General features: G+C 32.7%; 6 protein-coding genes and 1 non-coding gene across 7 annotated transcripts; 3 read left to right on the top strand and 4 right to left on the bottom strand.

Moving 5' to 3' along the window:
* Positions 1 to 322: 322 nt before the first annotated feature.
* On the top strand, positions 323 to 760 carry SPO73 (Spo73p; the record flags this gene model as incomplete). Its single annotated transcript, XM_003684673.1, has 1 exon — positions 323 to 760. One exon carries the CDS (start codon positions 323 to 325, stop codon positions 758 to 760), a length of 438 nt encoding a protein of 145 aa, XP_003684721.1.
* A 367-nt stretch (positions 761 to 1,127) lies between these two features.
* Positions 1,128 to 2,777, top strand: PRM2 (pheromone-regulated protein PRM2; the record flags this gene model as incomplete). The annotated part of the gene is made up of 1 exon (XM_003684672.1): positions 1,128 to 2,777. The coding sequence occupies one exon, from the start codon at positions 1,128 to 1,130 to the stop codon at positions 2,775 to 2,777; it is 1,650 nt and encodes a 549-aa protein (XP_003684720.1).
* Positions 2,778 to 3,453: 676 nt separating this feature from the next.
* NOT3 (CCR4-NOT core subunit NOT3) lies at positions 3,454 to 5,814 on the top strand (the record flags this gene model as incomplete). Its single annotated transcript, XM_003684671.1, has 1 exon — positions 3,454 to 5,814. The coding sequence occupies one exon, from the start codon at positions 3,454 to 3,456 to the stop codon at positions 5,812 to 5,814; it is 2,361 nt and encodes a 786-aa protein (XP_003684719.1).
* A 272-nt stretch (positions 5,815 to 6,086) lies between these two features.
* SAP1 (putative AAA family ATPase SAP1) lies at positions 6,087 to 8,651 on the bottom strand (the record flags this gene model as incomplete). Its single annotated transcript, XM_003684670.1, has 1 exon — positions 6,087 to 8,651. One exon carries the CDS (start codon positions 8,649 to 8,651, stop codon positions 6,087 to 6,089), a length of 2,565 nt encoding a protein of 854 aa, XP_003684718.1.
* A 657-nt stretch (positions 8,652 to 9,308) lies between these two features.
* On the bottom strand, positions 9,309 to 10,736 carry TPHA0C01270 (uncharacterized protein; the record flags this gene model as incomplete). The annotated part of the gene is made up of 1 exon (XM_003684669.1): positions 9,309 to 10,736. One exon carries the CDS (start codon positions 10,734 to 10,736, stop codon positions 9,309 to 9,311), a length of 1,428 nt encoding a protein of 475 aa, XP_003684717.1.
* Positions 10,737 to 11,277: 541 nt separating this feature from the next.
* CAJ1 (Caj1p) lies at positions 11,278 to 12,420 on the bottom strand (the record flags this gene model as incomplete). The annotated part of the gene is made up of 1 exon (XM_003684668.1): positions 11,278 to 12,420. One exon carries the CDS (start codon positions 12,418 to 12,420, stop codon positions 11,278 to 11,280), a length of 1,143 nt encoding a protein of 380 aa, XP_003684716.1.
* Positions 12,421 to 12,974: 554 nt separating this feature from the next.
* On the bottom strand, positions 12,975 to 13,046 carry TPHA0Ctrna3Q. The gene has a single exon. It is a non-coding gene; the product is annotated as a tRNA-Gln (tRNA).
* Positions 13,047 to 14,046: the final 1,000 nt, after the last annotated feature.

The raw sequence follows: 14,046 nt of genomic DNA, 5'->3' as shown, positions 1-14,046 counted from the left end.
TATATATATATATATATATATATATGTGTGTGTCTTGGTTATTTGTCACATGCCCTGTTATTTGTGTATCTTATGATAAGGACAGTTCTTTTTCTTTTCGGAGATCGGAGTACTACATTGTCACATGTAAGATGTCAGAGGTTGGTTTCACAGTTGTGTCACAATTGTTTTATTCAAAAAAGAAAACAACAGTACATTAACCATAGTAATAATAAAATTATGTGGAATTTATATATACAGATCTCAATGATTTCTGTTATTTGATATCCTTCATTGCCAGGGAGCCTATGGAAGCCTCTGTATATCTTATTATTTACTAGGTATGTTTAAGTTATTAACAAGATTGGACTCATTGCCAGAAGAAGTGATTATTGAGAATGAAAGAGGTTTTACAATGCTAGGTCATACGGTATATTCATCAAAAATGTTAGTCCCAAAACTAGATCCACCAAGGTTTCAACTTTATAACAAATTCACTAAAAAAATAATTAGTATACTGGTAAATAGAACTAATTTATCAAAGACAATTGAGAATATCTTCCCAATAAAATTAGTAGAAAATTTAGATTCAAATACTAAAAATGGAGGCGCTTATCCTTTTGAATGGTATGTTCTGGTAGATAATGACGGTAAACTTGATAATGACGATCAAGGCTGGTTTTATAGTTGGAATTTTAGAAATGAACATTGGAAAAATAAAAATGGAATAGTCAGAAGAAGAATTTGGATACGTTTAAAGGACAATGAAGTTGAAAACTAATATATATATATACTGGGCTTAAAATGAACTATACACCGGAATTCTAAAACTGTTGAATACATCGTTTTGGTCAGTCAAAAAAACATAAATTGGTGCAAAAATGGTTCAGCACTCACCAAGTTTAATTTCAAGGCTAATAAATTCTACTTTTAATTCTACTATCATACAAAGTCTTTATTATATTTTATTATTTATTAATTTAATAAATGTTTTTCTTCGGTTCCACTATTGTTGTCATTTCAAACTTCAGTGGCGAATAATGACTCAGCTCGTCAATTATCCATCAAGCAAACAACAAACAATACTATAATATTTAATGAAACTACAGTGAACAAAACTATAGATGATTTGCTGGATAATACATTAAATGATACCAAACTCGTTCCTACAAGATGTTATTTTAGAAAATTGGTTTCGCGAATTGAATGAACATTTAAATGAATGGAATGACAACTCTGTTAATAACATTAACAGTCAGATAAGTTATTTTAATTCTCTCAAAATATACAATGAATCTATCTATTCACATTTGAAATCTACAAATATTATCATTAATGAAACAGTAAACACATTACTATCGAATAAATACGAACTAAGTACTGATGGAACAAATAACAACTTTGAAATTATTAGAGATAATCTAACCATTCATACAGATTTTTTGGATGATATTTTTGGAAACATTACAAATTCATTGCATAATTTGAATGAAGTTTTGCAAACAATTGGATTTGCTAATCAATCAAATAATATATCATATACTATGACCTCTAATAATATACAAGTTTCATCTCTAACTGAAAATTTTAAAACTGATGTTATGGGTTTGCTAGAAAGTTTGAAGCTAAACAATATATCAAACTCATACAATGAGGTCAACTTTACAAATGCAATAAATAATATATCTACAAATGGAAAGTACACCACAACTATCGCATCAGAGCTCAAACTTGTCAATAAACGAATGCTAAATGTTATCAGTATTATTATTTACATTGGAATTTTATTAACAACATTTATCACCATGGTAATAAATTATTATCTGTTAAAATATGAGAAATCGTTATTCAACAACTTATTTGCTAATATTGCGGATGTTGGTGGTGATAAGGACACACTAATACCACTAATTACAGAGAGAGATAATATTATCGAAATAGTAGATACTATGAAGTATTCTTTATGCCATGCTTTGGAAAATATAATGATAAACACAATTCGTTTTCTGGCAAATTTTAGGACCAAATTATTTTATCTAAATATGACTTTATTCTACAATAACAAAATTTGGATAACATTTTTTTCAAGTATTATAATAGTAGAAGTATTCTTACATTCTATGATACTTAATATTAACACATTCAATAACAATTCCACTTATATTAGCACAATTGATAAATTTATACAGACCAATTTTCAAGTATCTAATGATGCCATATACACAAACAATACTGGTTTTAATTTTACGACTAATAACATTTATTCCTTAAACTCAGAAAATGAATTTGCTAATTTTGAAAAGTCATTAATCAAAATTGATAATGCATACAGAAGAAATCTTTTCTTTATATTGAACAACGATATTAATAATAGTTTACTTTCCGACGTAAATGGAATTCTAATAAATAAATTAGACACAATTTCGTCCACTATCAAGTTTTTAAATAAAAATTTAAAAGAACAAAAGCTACAGCTTTTGGGGGAAATAAATTTTACTAGCATGAAAGAAAACGTCACACTGCCAATCTCAATATTTTCCAAACTAGATGCTTCCAAGCTTTTAGTTTCAAGTTCCATTAATGAATATACAATAAATGATTTCAATATTGAGACAATAAATTCGAACTATCTTGATAAAAGTTTAAATGAATCATCTATCAACACATATAATATAACTACTCAAGTCATAAAAAATGGAAATTCAAATACCTCAGTAAAGTTATGGTCAATCCTCCCGGTCCTCATCGTAGCCTTACTATACTCACTACTATATAACGGGTCATTGAATTTTACTTAAATAAATAAATAAATAAATAAATAAATATTCCGAATGTTTAACAATGTTCAAGCTGTCATGCATAGATATATCTGTCGTCGATTGATGCATGTCATAAATGTGTCTTAAGTTCATATTTTATGCCCATCACTGAACACGATATAAATTTCAATGATGCTTTACGAATATATATTTTTTAAAAAAAGTTATATTGCGATGAACAATGAAACAATGAAGACGGGCATCTTCGATTGATATAAAAAATTTTATACATAAAATTGTTCTCAATAAAGATAGTTTGCAACTAATCGATCTGTCAAGTCATTTTAATTATTAGTGTATAAAACACAGGATAACAATATCGTAGTTTGTTTATCAATAAGACAAGAACATAAAAAACTTTCAGTGAAACAACGAAAAGTCCAACAAATTAAGAATTTTTTTAAAGAATTCCGATAGTCTAGCTTACAACCTGTAACTAGTATCGCAACATATAAAATAATAATAACAGTGCTTCAATTGTATATGCTCCTGAAATAGAATTAATTCATTTAGGAAATTAATTCTTTGTCATATTTATTAACATTTCTTTTTTGGAACATCATATTATTATAAAATAAAGTTGAATTAAGAACAAAGTTCAAAACATACCTTTATTTCTATAACCGTTAAGCCTTTCCTTTATATTCTAGTCAAAATGGCTCATAGGAAGTTGCAACAGGAGGTAGATAAAATTTTCAAGAAGATCAATGAAGGTCTTGAAATTTTTGACACTTATTATGAAAGACGAGAGAATTGTACAAATAATCCATCGCAGAAAGAAAAATTAGAATCTGATCTTAAAAGAGAAGTCAAGAAGTTACAGAGGCTAAGAGAACAAATAAAGTCATGGCAAAGTTCTCCAGATATAAAGGATAAAGATTCTCTTCTTGATTACAGAAGATCGGTAGAAATAGCGATGGAAAAATATAAGGCTGTGGAGAAAGCTTCGAAAGAGAAGGCATATTCGAACAATAGTTTAAAAAAATCAGATAATCTGGATCCAGAAGAATTAGAACGAAGGGAGGTCTCCGATTATCTGTCGCAACAAATTGATGAGTTAGAAAGACAACATGAAATTTTACAGACGGAAGTAGACAAACTTCTTCTTCTTCAGAAAAAGAAGAAGACAGCAACCACCCCTAATGCTGAAAAGAAAGAGGCACTAAAAGCATTTCAGAATAGATACAGGTGGCATCAACAACAAATGGAATTAGCTCTTCGACTGCTTGCTAATGAAGAATTAGACCCACAGGATGTCATTGATATAAAGGATGATATCAATTATTTTGTTGAATCGAATCAAGATCCAGACTTTTTGGAAGACGAATCTATATATGATAATCTAAACCTACAATCAAATGAAGCCATAGCACATGAAGTTGCTCAATCTTTTGCTGCACAAAGAGCGGATGAACGAGATACTGAGGAGGATTCATTCAGTAAGGATGCGGGGGGCATTTCAAAGAAAGATCAAAGAAAGTTAGAAAGAGAGGCAAGAAAGGCTGCAAGAGAGGCTGCAAAAGAGCCATCTACAAGCACCCAAAGTGGAGAGGAATCGGAACAAAGTTCAAGTGTACGAAATGGAAATGATAATGTAGTAACGATAGAACGTGTTCCATCCAATGCAAAGAGTAATTCTACATCTCCTTCACCCTCATTAGATAATTTTAACTCGCCGGAGCTTTCGCCTGCTAATATAACTGCACCAAGTACAGCTAAAAGCTCAGGTACTCCTAAGTTACCATATTTAAAAACCACTCCATTGGCTGCCACAAAACCAAATACTCCAGCGTCTGACGGTCAAAGGCACCAACATATTCAAATACATAATGGCGTAACCACAACAACCACACTCAAACCTGCAACTATTCCAATTAGACCAGCAGGTGAATTAAAATGGGCAGCTGCGGCATCTCAAGCAATGGAAAAGACCAAGAAACCATCATTACCATCATTATCTCCAGTTCCTACCACACCAACTCAAGCAACTTCAAAATTGGGACAAACACTAAAACCTAACTCATCGACACCTGTATTATCGAATAACATTTTTAATCAACCGGTGAAGAAGACTGGAATGGTTTCATCTCTCATCAACACTTCAGATACAGCTATTAATCAGTTAAGTGAACCAAGTGATGATGTAGTAGTTGATAATTCAGATCTAAAACAACTGGACAATCAGAATCAATCAACGTTAAGTAAGAATGGATATTTCATCTATGATGACTACGTCTCTGATGTCTCTGATGATGAAATATCAGTAGACAAACAATTTAAACTGCCATCTACACAAACTTTGATAGAGAGAGAGAACAAAATAAATGAAATTAAAACAAAATACGCTCAACATTACGAGCTTATAACTCTTCCAAATGGTATCCAACAGTATATTTTAGGAAGAATATTACATGATAATAATCTTAATGTTTTAAATGGAAAATTGGGTGGTTATCGAAAATCATTAGACACCATTTCTATTCCAAGATTAGATTCGGTACCTATTGGCGTCAATCCTCCAACTCCATTGGATGCATTTAAGAGTACCCATCAGTGGGATATGGTACGTACTTCATTAAGCGGAAGTCTCTCATCTGAGGGGTCAGTTTTATTAATGGATTCAATTTTAGAGAAGTTTAGGAATTTGGATAGTTTTACACTTTTCTATAATTTTTATTTTTCGGTTACTTCAATGGAAAGGGATATTGCTGCTAAGATTCTAGTTGAAAGAAATTGGATACAATTAAGTAATGGAGTTATGTGGTTTCTAAGACAAGGTAATATTAAATTTGCAAATGAGAATAGCGAAGTAGCTGATTACAAAATTTTTAAAGCAGATGACTGGACCGTTGTTGAAAAGTTAAACTTTAAATTAGATTACGACTCTATAATGGACCCTGTTCCTAAAACAGTATTGAATGAAAGCGTAAACTCCGAAAATAATAACGATGCCGATAGTTTAAGTCACGGCAAGCAACTACTACAACAATTAAATCGCGGCAAAATCGCCACATAAGGAATATATATTTATCATGTTTAACTATACCAGGGAAAACGCTTATTAACCTCAAGTTTTTGAAATATTTCAATTTTATCAAATTTGGAATCTGTTTATTTATGTTTTCTATTTTGTACTCTATATAACGATAGATATTTTAATGAACACAATATCAAAATGTTTAAAAATAATTAATTAAGATGCTAATACTCTTTCTAAACTTAATCTATGAATAAATATATTAATAAAAATGCAATTTGAAATGTTAACAATACAAAGTTTCAAGATAGTTACACACCGGAAGAGCCAAACTTAGTAGACCATTCAGCATATCTTTGGAGCCCCTCCTGTGAAACTGATGGTTTTATATATTCAAGACTAGCAGTAAAGTCCTTTATTGTGATAGCTCTAATTCGATCTCTTGGTGTATCCAATAACTTCTCACCCAACTCTCTAAGCGGGCCCATAGCAGCATCCTTTGCTAATGATGTTATGTCACTGCCTGAGAAACCTTCCGTAAGACAAACTAAATTATCAAAATCTTCATCTGACATCTCAAACCGTTGGTGAGACAAAAGTTTCTTCAAATGTGCTTTACGTGTTTCATCCTCTGGTAACGGAATATATTGACGTCTAACAAATCTTCTTCTTGCAGCTTCATCAATACTCCATGGCAAATTTGTTGCCGCTAGCAGTAGAACTCTCTCATCATCGGATTGTGAATCCCTATTGGCAGCTGCGCTAGAAAGTGATGACCATTGGACTAAGAATTCATTTTTTATTCTACGACTTGATTCATTTTCACCATCTCCATCTCTGCTACCCATGATTGAATCAATTTCATCAATAAATATAATTGAAGGAGCTAATTTTTTAGCTACTGCAAACAATGCTCTAACTAATTTTTCACTTTCCCCTAGATATTTGGAGGTTAAACTAGACGCACTAATAGAGAAAAAAGTAGAATTGGATTCAGTTGCTACCGCTCTGGCAATCATTGTTTTACCAGTACCAGGCGGGCCAAACAATAACATACCCCTCACTGGTTCTCTCAGACCGCGGAACAAATCTGGGCGTAAAAATGGATAAACTACTGCTTCCTTCAACGAAGCTTTCGCGGCCTCAAGCCCTATAACATCTTGCCAATGAACTTCGTCTCCCTTGACAACAATTTCAGAGAATATTTGTTTCGCAGCACCTTTATCAACGCCTTGTAACGAGTCAATTATATCATCTTCTAATTTTTCCTTAGTGAGCTCCACTTCATCCGGAATTTCTTCGGTAATATGTAAACTTTCATTTGAAACATTCTTTTTGATGTTCTTCTTCACAATATTTGATGGTGGTGAGGCAACTTTTGATGAATTTTTCTTACTTAAGTCACTGGTCGTTTGAGTATTGGAACCTTTTGGCATTTTATTAATAGGAGATTTAAGTCGTTTTGTTCTAGGTGCCTTGGATCGTGATTTAACAGTTTTGATATCAACACTATTAGATCTATCTTTTGCTATTGATTGAGATGACAGTAGTGGTGAATTTTGAGATTTCACGCTAGGAATTGAAGGTCGCGCAGATGCAACATTGATTTTACCAACTAACTTTTGACGTGTGGAAGTTACTGGCTTATTTAAATCTTTAATTTTTGTTACAGATAACTGTTTATTAGGCAGTGAGTCTACAGATGTAGATACGGGAAGTTTTGAATTCGTAATTTTTTTTGGCTTATCTGGTAAAACAGATGTTGATTTATTTACTTTTTCTTTAACCATGTTACTTTTTTTAATGGTTTTTTTAACCTGCCCTGTCGTCGTTGTTAATTTTGGTTTATCTAATGGTTTTCGCAGTGGTTTTTCTTGTTTGAAAGTATTTGAAGGAATTAATGGTGTAGAATTTAAGGACAGCTTTGATAAAGACTCTTCTGTGCTAGATAACTGTTCTAATGTCTTCAATCTCTCTATATCTCTTTTTTCAAAGCTTAAATAACTGTCATAATAACTTTCAATTTCGAAACTGGTATCGTTTTGGCTATCGTCGGTAGTAGTATTTTCTTCTTCGGATGATTCAGATGTTAAGTCTATCAATACTTTTTCGGAGCCACTTTGAATTCTATTAGTTCTTGACAATATAGGTTGATTTATCTCATTTTCATTATCTGCACTGGATATGCTATTATTACTGATGTTGGAATATAGTTGATTTTGTAGTTCTAATGGTTTTGATATTTTAACGTTTCCATTTGAAGGACTTGAGCTTCGTGGTAATATAGGAGCCGATATCTTATATGATGTGTGTTGTATTGGATTTTTATGATATTTCTCTTTCCCATTTCTTAAAGTTCTAGCCATATTGTTTGAATGGTTATGCAAATTTGGTGCAGATAATACATATGGTTTCTTCACTAGAGAAGATGCTGGTGATAGTGAATGACTGGATTTAATACTATTACTTCTATCGGCGTGTGTTTGTGTCCCTTGAGAAGTGGAAGCTCTTGCATCAAAACTGGATCTTTTGTCTTTATTCATTTCATTTACTTTATTCTGAACACGTTCCAGATGAGAAGAAGCTTTGTGATACAATTCTCTAACTCCACTTTTCAAACTAAGTTCATCCTTTGTATAATTCTGGGTATTTGGGTAAGTGTGGTCAATGATTGTGAGTTGATATAATACATCCGTGTTGAGAGCTTTCCATCCTTGTAATGCTTTTTGAAGGTCGTTATGTTCTTCTAACTTTAAGTAGTATATAGATTCATTTGCAACTTTGCTATAAAGTGAAGTCAGATCAGTTAAAGGTTGTGGTTTCTTTCTATTACGACTCCATTTCGAGAGTATGCTATTGTAATTTGAACCGTCCATCCTGAGTCTTGATTTTTTTTATAGTTTGAAATAAAGATACAGTACACAAAACGTATAATAACAAAAAACTTAAATGAGAGTGTAGTTGTAAATGACAAAAGATTTGCCAACCTTAACTCTGAATGTATTTTCAAATAACTTTGATTGTGATAATACGAATATAATTATCAATGCAATATCAATATCTGGGATTATAGGAATAAAAAACCAATGTAAGTTTCCCAACTATCTTAAAAGTAAGTATTTTATTTAAAGCAAAAATTAGACGTAGAATAGAATTCATTCAAATTTTGAGACGTTCCCAAAAAAGATCAAACAAACACTACATATTATTTTTTACCACTAGTTCATTAAAACAGATCAAATTCTTTCTTGTTTAAACTTTCATTAATTACTATTTTGATTTTTTTCCTGAATTTTTCACTACGTCTCAAAGGCCTTTAATGGGTTTAACGCTGTGCCATTATTTGGTTGTTGAAATATTATTTAAGTATGCTGAGAATGGATACTACAAATCTAGTCAGCTGGTAACATAAACAGAAACATTGTCACTTCCAAAGAAGGTCATTACATTTACAGAGAGTTCAAGTTATATATATACGTGTTTCTTAATCGAGGGGGGTATTTATTTGCAAGTTTACAGAATTTATTTAATATCTAAAACAATATGTAGATTGGCCATAATAGCAATGATAATCCTATGGTGGTTTTTGCCAGCCACCATACCTGTTGCAAAGCGAATGGGCAAAGAGTGAAGTTCCATTCCCAGTTATTAGATGTCTTGTTGAAGTGGCCTGTGAAAACTCCTGTGTTACCACCAAACTCACCCATCATTGAACGGACGGTCACTTCTCTAATATTGTAACCTGAATTGACCATGTCTGTGGTGCAATTCCATGTCTTGGTTTCTTCTTGTCTATTGAAAACCGTTTCACAACCAACGTGATCATGACCTGTTAAAATTATGCCTGGTCTATCATTATTAAAGATAGAACTTAAAACTTTATCGGTGGTATTTTTACTTAAATGGTTTTGTGCTCTTAATAGATTCACCTTATATGGCTCACGTTCATATACGTCAGGATAATAACTAAACATCGGGCCATCTGCACATAGACCAGCTTCTTTATAAAACGGAACATGAGTAAGTAAAACAGTACTACCTGTGAAATTTCTATTTTCTAATGCTCTCAAAAATGCCCAAGTTCCTTCAACGAATTCTGGCTGAAGAGCTGGTCCATCTAGAAGTAAAGAATTCAAAACGACTAGTCTCCAAGCGTGGTCCGTGCCGGCGTCATATTCGACCCAATAATTATCCTTACCAAACAAATGACTGAATCTTGACATGTGTTGGTATGTTACATCGCCAGAATAACCAATGTCATGGTTACCTGTAACATTAATAAATAAGAAATCCTCATGCTCAGGATCCCACGAATATACATCACTATAACCATAATCAAATGCAGGTGGATCAGAAAGTCTTCTCTTGTTGTAGTCATCACCCCAAGATTGCCAATCGACTCTGTATTGACCCTTTTCATCTTCGGATTCTTTCTTCAGTCTAACTAAGTTTGTTGTGTCTCTGTTGTACAGTCTTGTTACATACCGAGTGGTTCTATTGTAAAACTCAGAATCACTGATCCATTGTGATGAAAACAGATCACCAAGAGTGGCAACGTGTGTTGGACTTAGTCTCTCTTTCATCATGGAATAGATATGTCCCAAGTAACAATCATTAGCATACACATCTAACATTGCAAGATAACTAGATTTCTTCCAAATACCTCTGATTTGCGGATCACCAAACGCAAGCATACGAACCTGGTGTTCACCCTCAGCACTGGTATAGTTTTTCGTAGAATACACTTGTTCTTGAACATCGTCTTTATATTGATTTATTTTATAGATCATCCTCTCCATAATCGACATCTCCTCAAACGCAGGCTCATCATCTTCCTGATCAAAACATTTCCACGTACAATTTTTCACATGGAAAGAAGGGAAAGTGTACAGATATACATTAGTCAATACGGCTGAGATAGTTACTAGATAAGTGAAATACTTAAACCAAGCAGACACCATTATGAAAACCAACCGACTCGATCTGCTAGGCGAAACTCCTGTCTGATGTTAAACAATATTGTCAAAACAAAACCAAAATGGAATCATTGATCACATCTTTGTATACACATATATATATCAAAAAATAAACAAAAAGATTTTGTGTTTGGCATCATGGTTTGTTCAAAGTATGCTTTAAGCATTAACATTTTCTATTTACGGTTTTGCCATTTCGAAAATATCTTTATCGCTAATAGAATTTAAAAGTCACAAATATGCACTAAGAACTCCGCAGAAAGCAAAAATATCGAGACGTTGTCACAAAGAAATCTCAGAAACAAGGCTTTGTAATCGTTTAGCAATCAAATCTTAAATGTTTGTTCTATAAGCTACATGCTTGCCAGGGATCAATGGTATCAGAAAGTTTAAGTTGTTTGCGGTTCTGAACGATAGATACTGTAGAAGGTGCGTTTTTTTTGGTTGTGAATTGCTAACGTTATAAATTTTATAAGAATCTATTTGTATATATATATGTGTGTATATATGTTTGTATTTCTGTTGTTTATTTTTGCTTCTTTTTTTGTTCTCCAAGAATCATTTCTTCGAATACTCTTGCTTCTTCGGCTTCTTCCGGTGATCTCTTAGCACTTTCAAATTTGTTAGCAATGAAGATTAATGCTTTTGCCTTCAATAGACGTTCCTTTGATGGAACGGATTTGTTACTCAGGATTTTGTTACATACTTCTTTTAATTTTCTTTCTAATTCGAATTTGGACATAGCCCACATGACACCAAGGGCTTTACCTGCCATCATGTTTTCAAATTTAGCACGTTCATATTCATCTAATTCTTCGGCGTTAACTTCACTCATTTGGTTCATTGCTTTTTGAGCCTCTAAACCGGTAGATAGTAAATTGTAAGTGTCTTTAACTGTTCTTGCGTTGTCCAGAGTGCCAGTAAATAATTTTGAAAAACCATAAGTCTTCTTCGACATAATGTAGTTGTTTGCCTTTGTCTTGTAGACCTTTGCTAATACATGCAACAATTCCATACCAAAACTTTCTAGTTTCAATTCTTCAATTTCTTGGTCTAGTTTACTTGTGAACTCATCAACATGATTTTCCTTCACGGCCAATAGATAATCGTCGATCTTAACAGTTAATTTTTGCGATAATTCATCGACTTGCTTAGCTACTTCTTCACGTCTCTTCTTTTCCATTTCAAACAATTTTTCCCTTTGTTCTTTTGACATTTTCTTCTTTCGGTCATGGTTTGCAACAGTACCATCAGCTGCCGTTCCCCCAGCTGCCGATTCTTCTTCTGTTTTAGGTGCTATTGGGTTTCCATTTTCATCATAATCTCCAGCAACTTCGTTCAATTCTTTAAACAAAGAAAACTCACCTATCCAATCTTTAAAACCATCACCACCGAAGATAGTAGAGAAGAACTCTTGTGCATCTTCAAAACCAGCATTTGGAACAGCATCATCTTTACCGAATTGATCATACTTAGAACGTAAGCCAGGATCACTTAAAACTTGATAGGCTTCACCAACAGCTTGAAACTTGGATTGCGCCTCTGGATCATCTGGGTGTTTATCTGGATGAGTTTGCATCGCTTTTTTACGATAAGCCTTTTTAATATCAGTTGGTGTGGCTTCAGGAGTGACCCCTAAGACATCATAATATTCAGTATCTTTCACCATTATGGATTGTTGTTTTCTTTCCTTCGATCGGCCGTCCTTATCAATATGTTGCTGCTAACCAATATGAACTTCTCTTATATGCAGGAACAACTGGAAACTTATAGGCAGACTCTTTAGAAAAATAAAAGATTAGATATTTATCTAGACAATTAAGGTAATACCAATTGACACCAAACACTAATACCAAATGGATGAAGTCTATTAATCGGAGTTGAGATCTTTTCCTATTTGTATATTATGTAAATTTAAATAATTTCATATTTTTGTTTTTTCAATTTTGACTTGAATGCATATAAGCTTCTGGGCGATATAAGGACATGTTATATATAGACACCAAGGAAAAGAAGTAACGCAATTTTTATTTAGTATGGCAATCATATCTAATGATTGCCATATTATAATGGATATGCAATGTGAGTACTAAAAATATAAAAATGGTTGGTTTGTTAAATCCAAACACTGAGAACGCATATATTTTGAATAGCACTGCCAAAAAGTTCAAACTTAATATGGCATCTTCGTTCGTAAATTGAACACTTGAATTTTAAAAAAAAAGGTCTTACCCGGATTCGAACCGGGGTTGGTCGGATCAAAACCGACAGTGATAACCACTACACTATAAAACCAACAATTTTATGGAAATGTTGTAATATAAGCTCAGCAAGAGTTAGATTACGATATAACAGTAATAATATTTCCTATTTAGGAGCTATTACTGAAACAGTTACGAAACATTAATATTTCCTGTTTAGGAAATATTGTCACCAACTGGAACAGCTGATGTCGCCACGAATGCAATGACAAGTTCAACGAGGCACATTGCAAATTGTAGCTAAACTAAAAGTATAAATAGGTCTCCTATTTATACTTCTAGTATTTGGATGATCATGTAACTTATTATTAGATATTATGTAGAATATATAAAAAGAACAAGTTTCTGTTTACGTTGAAAATAATAAGAAGTATCCGATCCTGCGCTTCCCATCTGCCAATAATATAATAGTCTGTCTTACATCTGTCTATCTATTATATTATAATCCTGCCATAACTCTGTCTATTGTAGTATCCGTATTACAATAGGAAAATTGTAAAATATTCTCTGTATAGTGGTATTCCATGGATCAGATACGTTTTAAATAAAAAAGTTCAGTTTCTTCTACGTTTGTCAGGAATCTTTGTTGGAAATGACACTGGACGTATAATTGAAAATACGATACCAGATATTACCTCCTTAGGAGATTATTGTTGTAAGCCTGAAACAATAATGCCTACGAGAATGTAATATTAGAATCTCTAATGCATAAATAGTACTGTAGGACCATAAATCTGCCATACGTGTTCAACTCGACATCGTTGTCTCGTTGGATAGAGCAGTAGATTGAAATAATATATATATATATTGTCAGAATTATTGTAGTGTATGTGACAGAACTAAGTGTTTATGACACTTTGAGTCCAGAACTAATAGATCACTTACTAATGGAAAGAAGGTCCAGAACAATCTTCCAAGTGGTAGGTGAAAATTTCTCACTACAATGTAAATGGCTACATGATAAACACAGATGTACAATACAGCACTAAAGAGCCTAGGAGGATGAATGAACACGTACACATGTTCATTCAACT

Source organism: Tetrapisispora phaffii, chromosome 3 (genome assembly GCF_000236905.1).
Source record: "Tetrapisispora phaffii CBS 4417 chromosome 3, complete genome".
Classification (NCBI taxonomy): Eukaryota; Fungi; Ascomycota; class Saccharomycetes; order Saccharomycetales; family Saccharomycetaceae; genus Tetrapisispora; species Tetrapisispora phaffii.
This window is presented reverse-complemented; position numbering and strand designations above follow the sequence as displayed.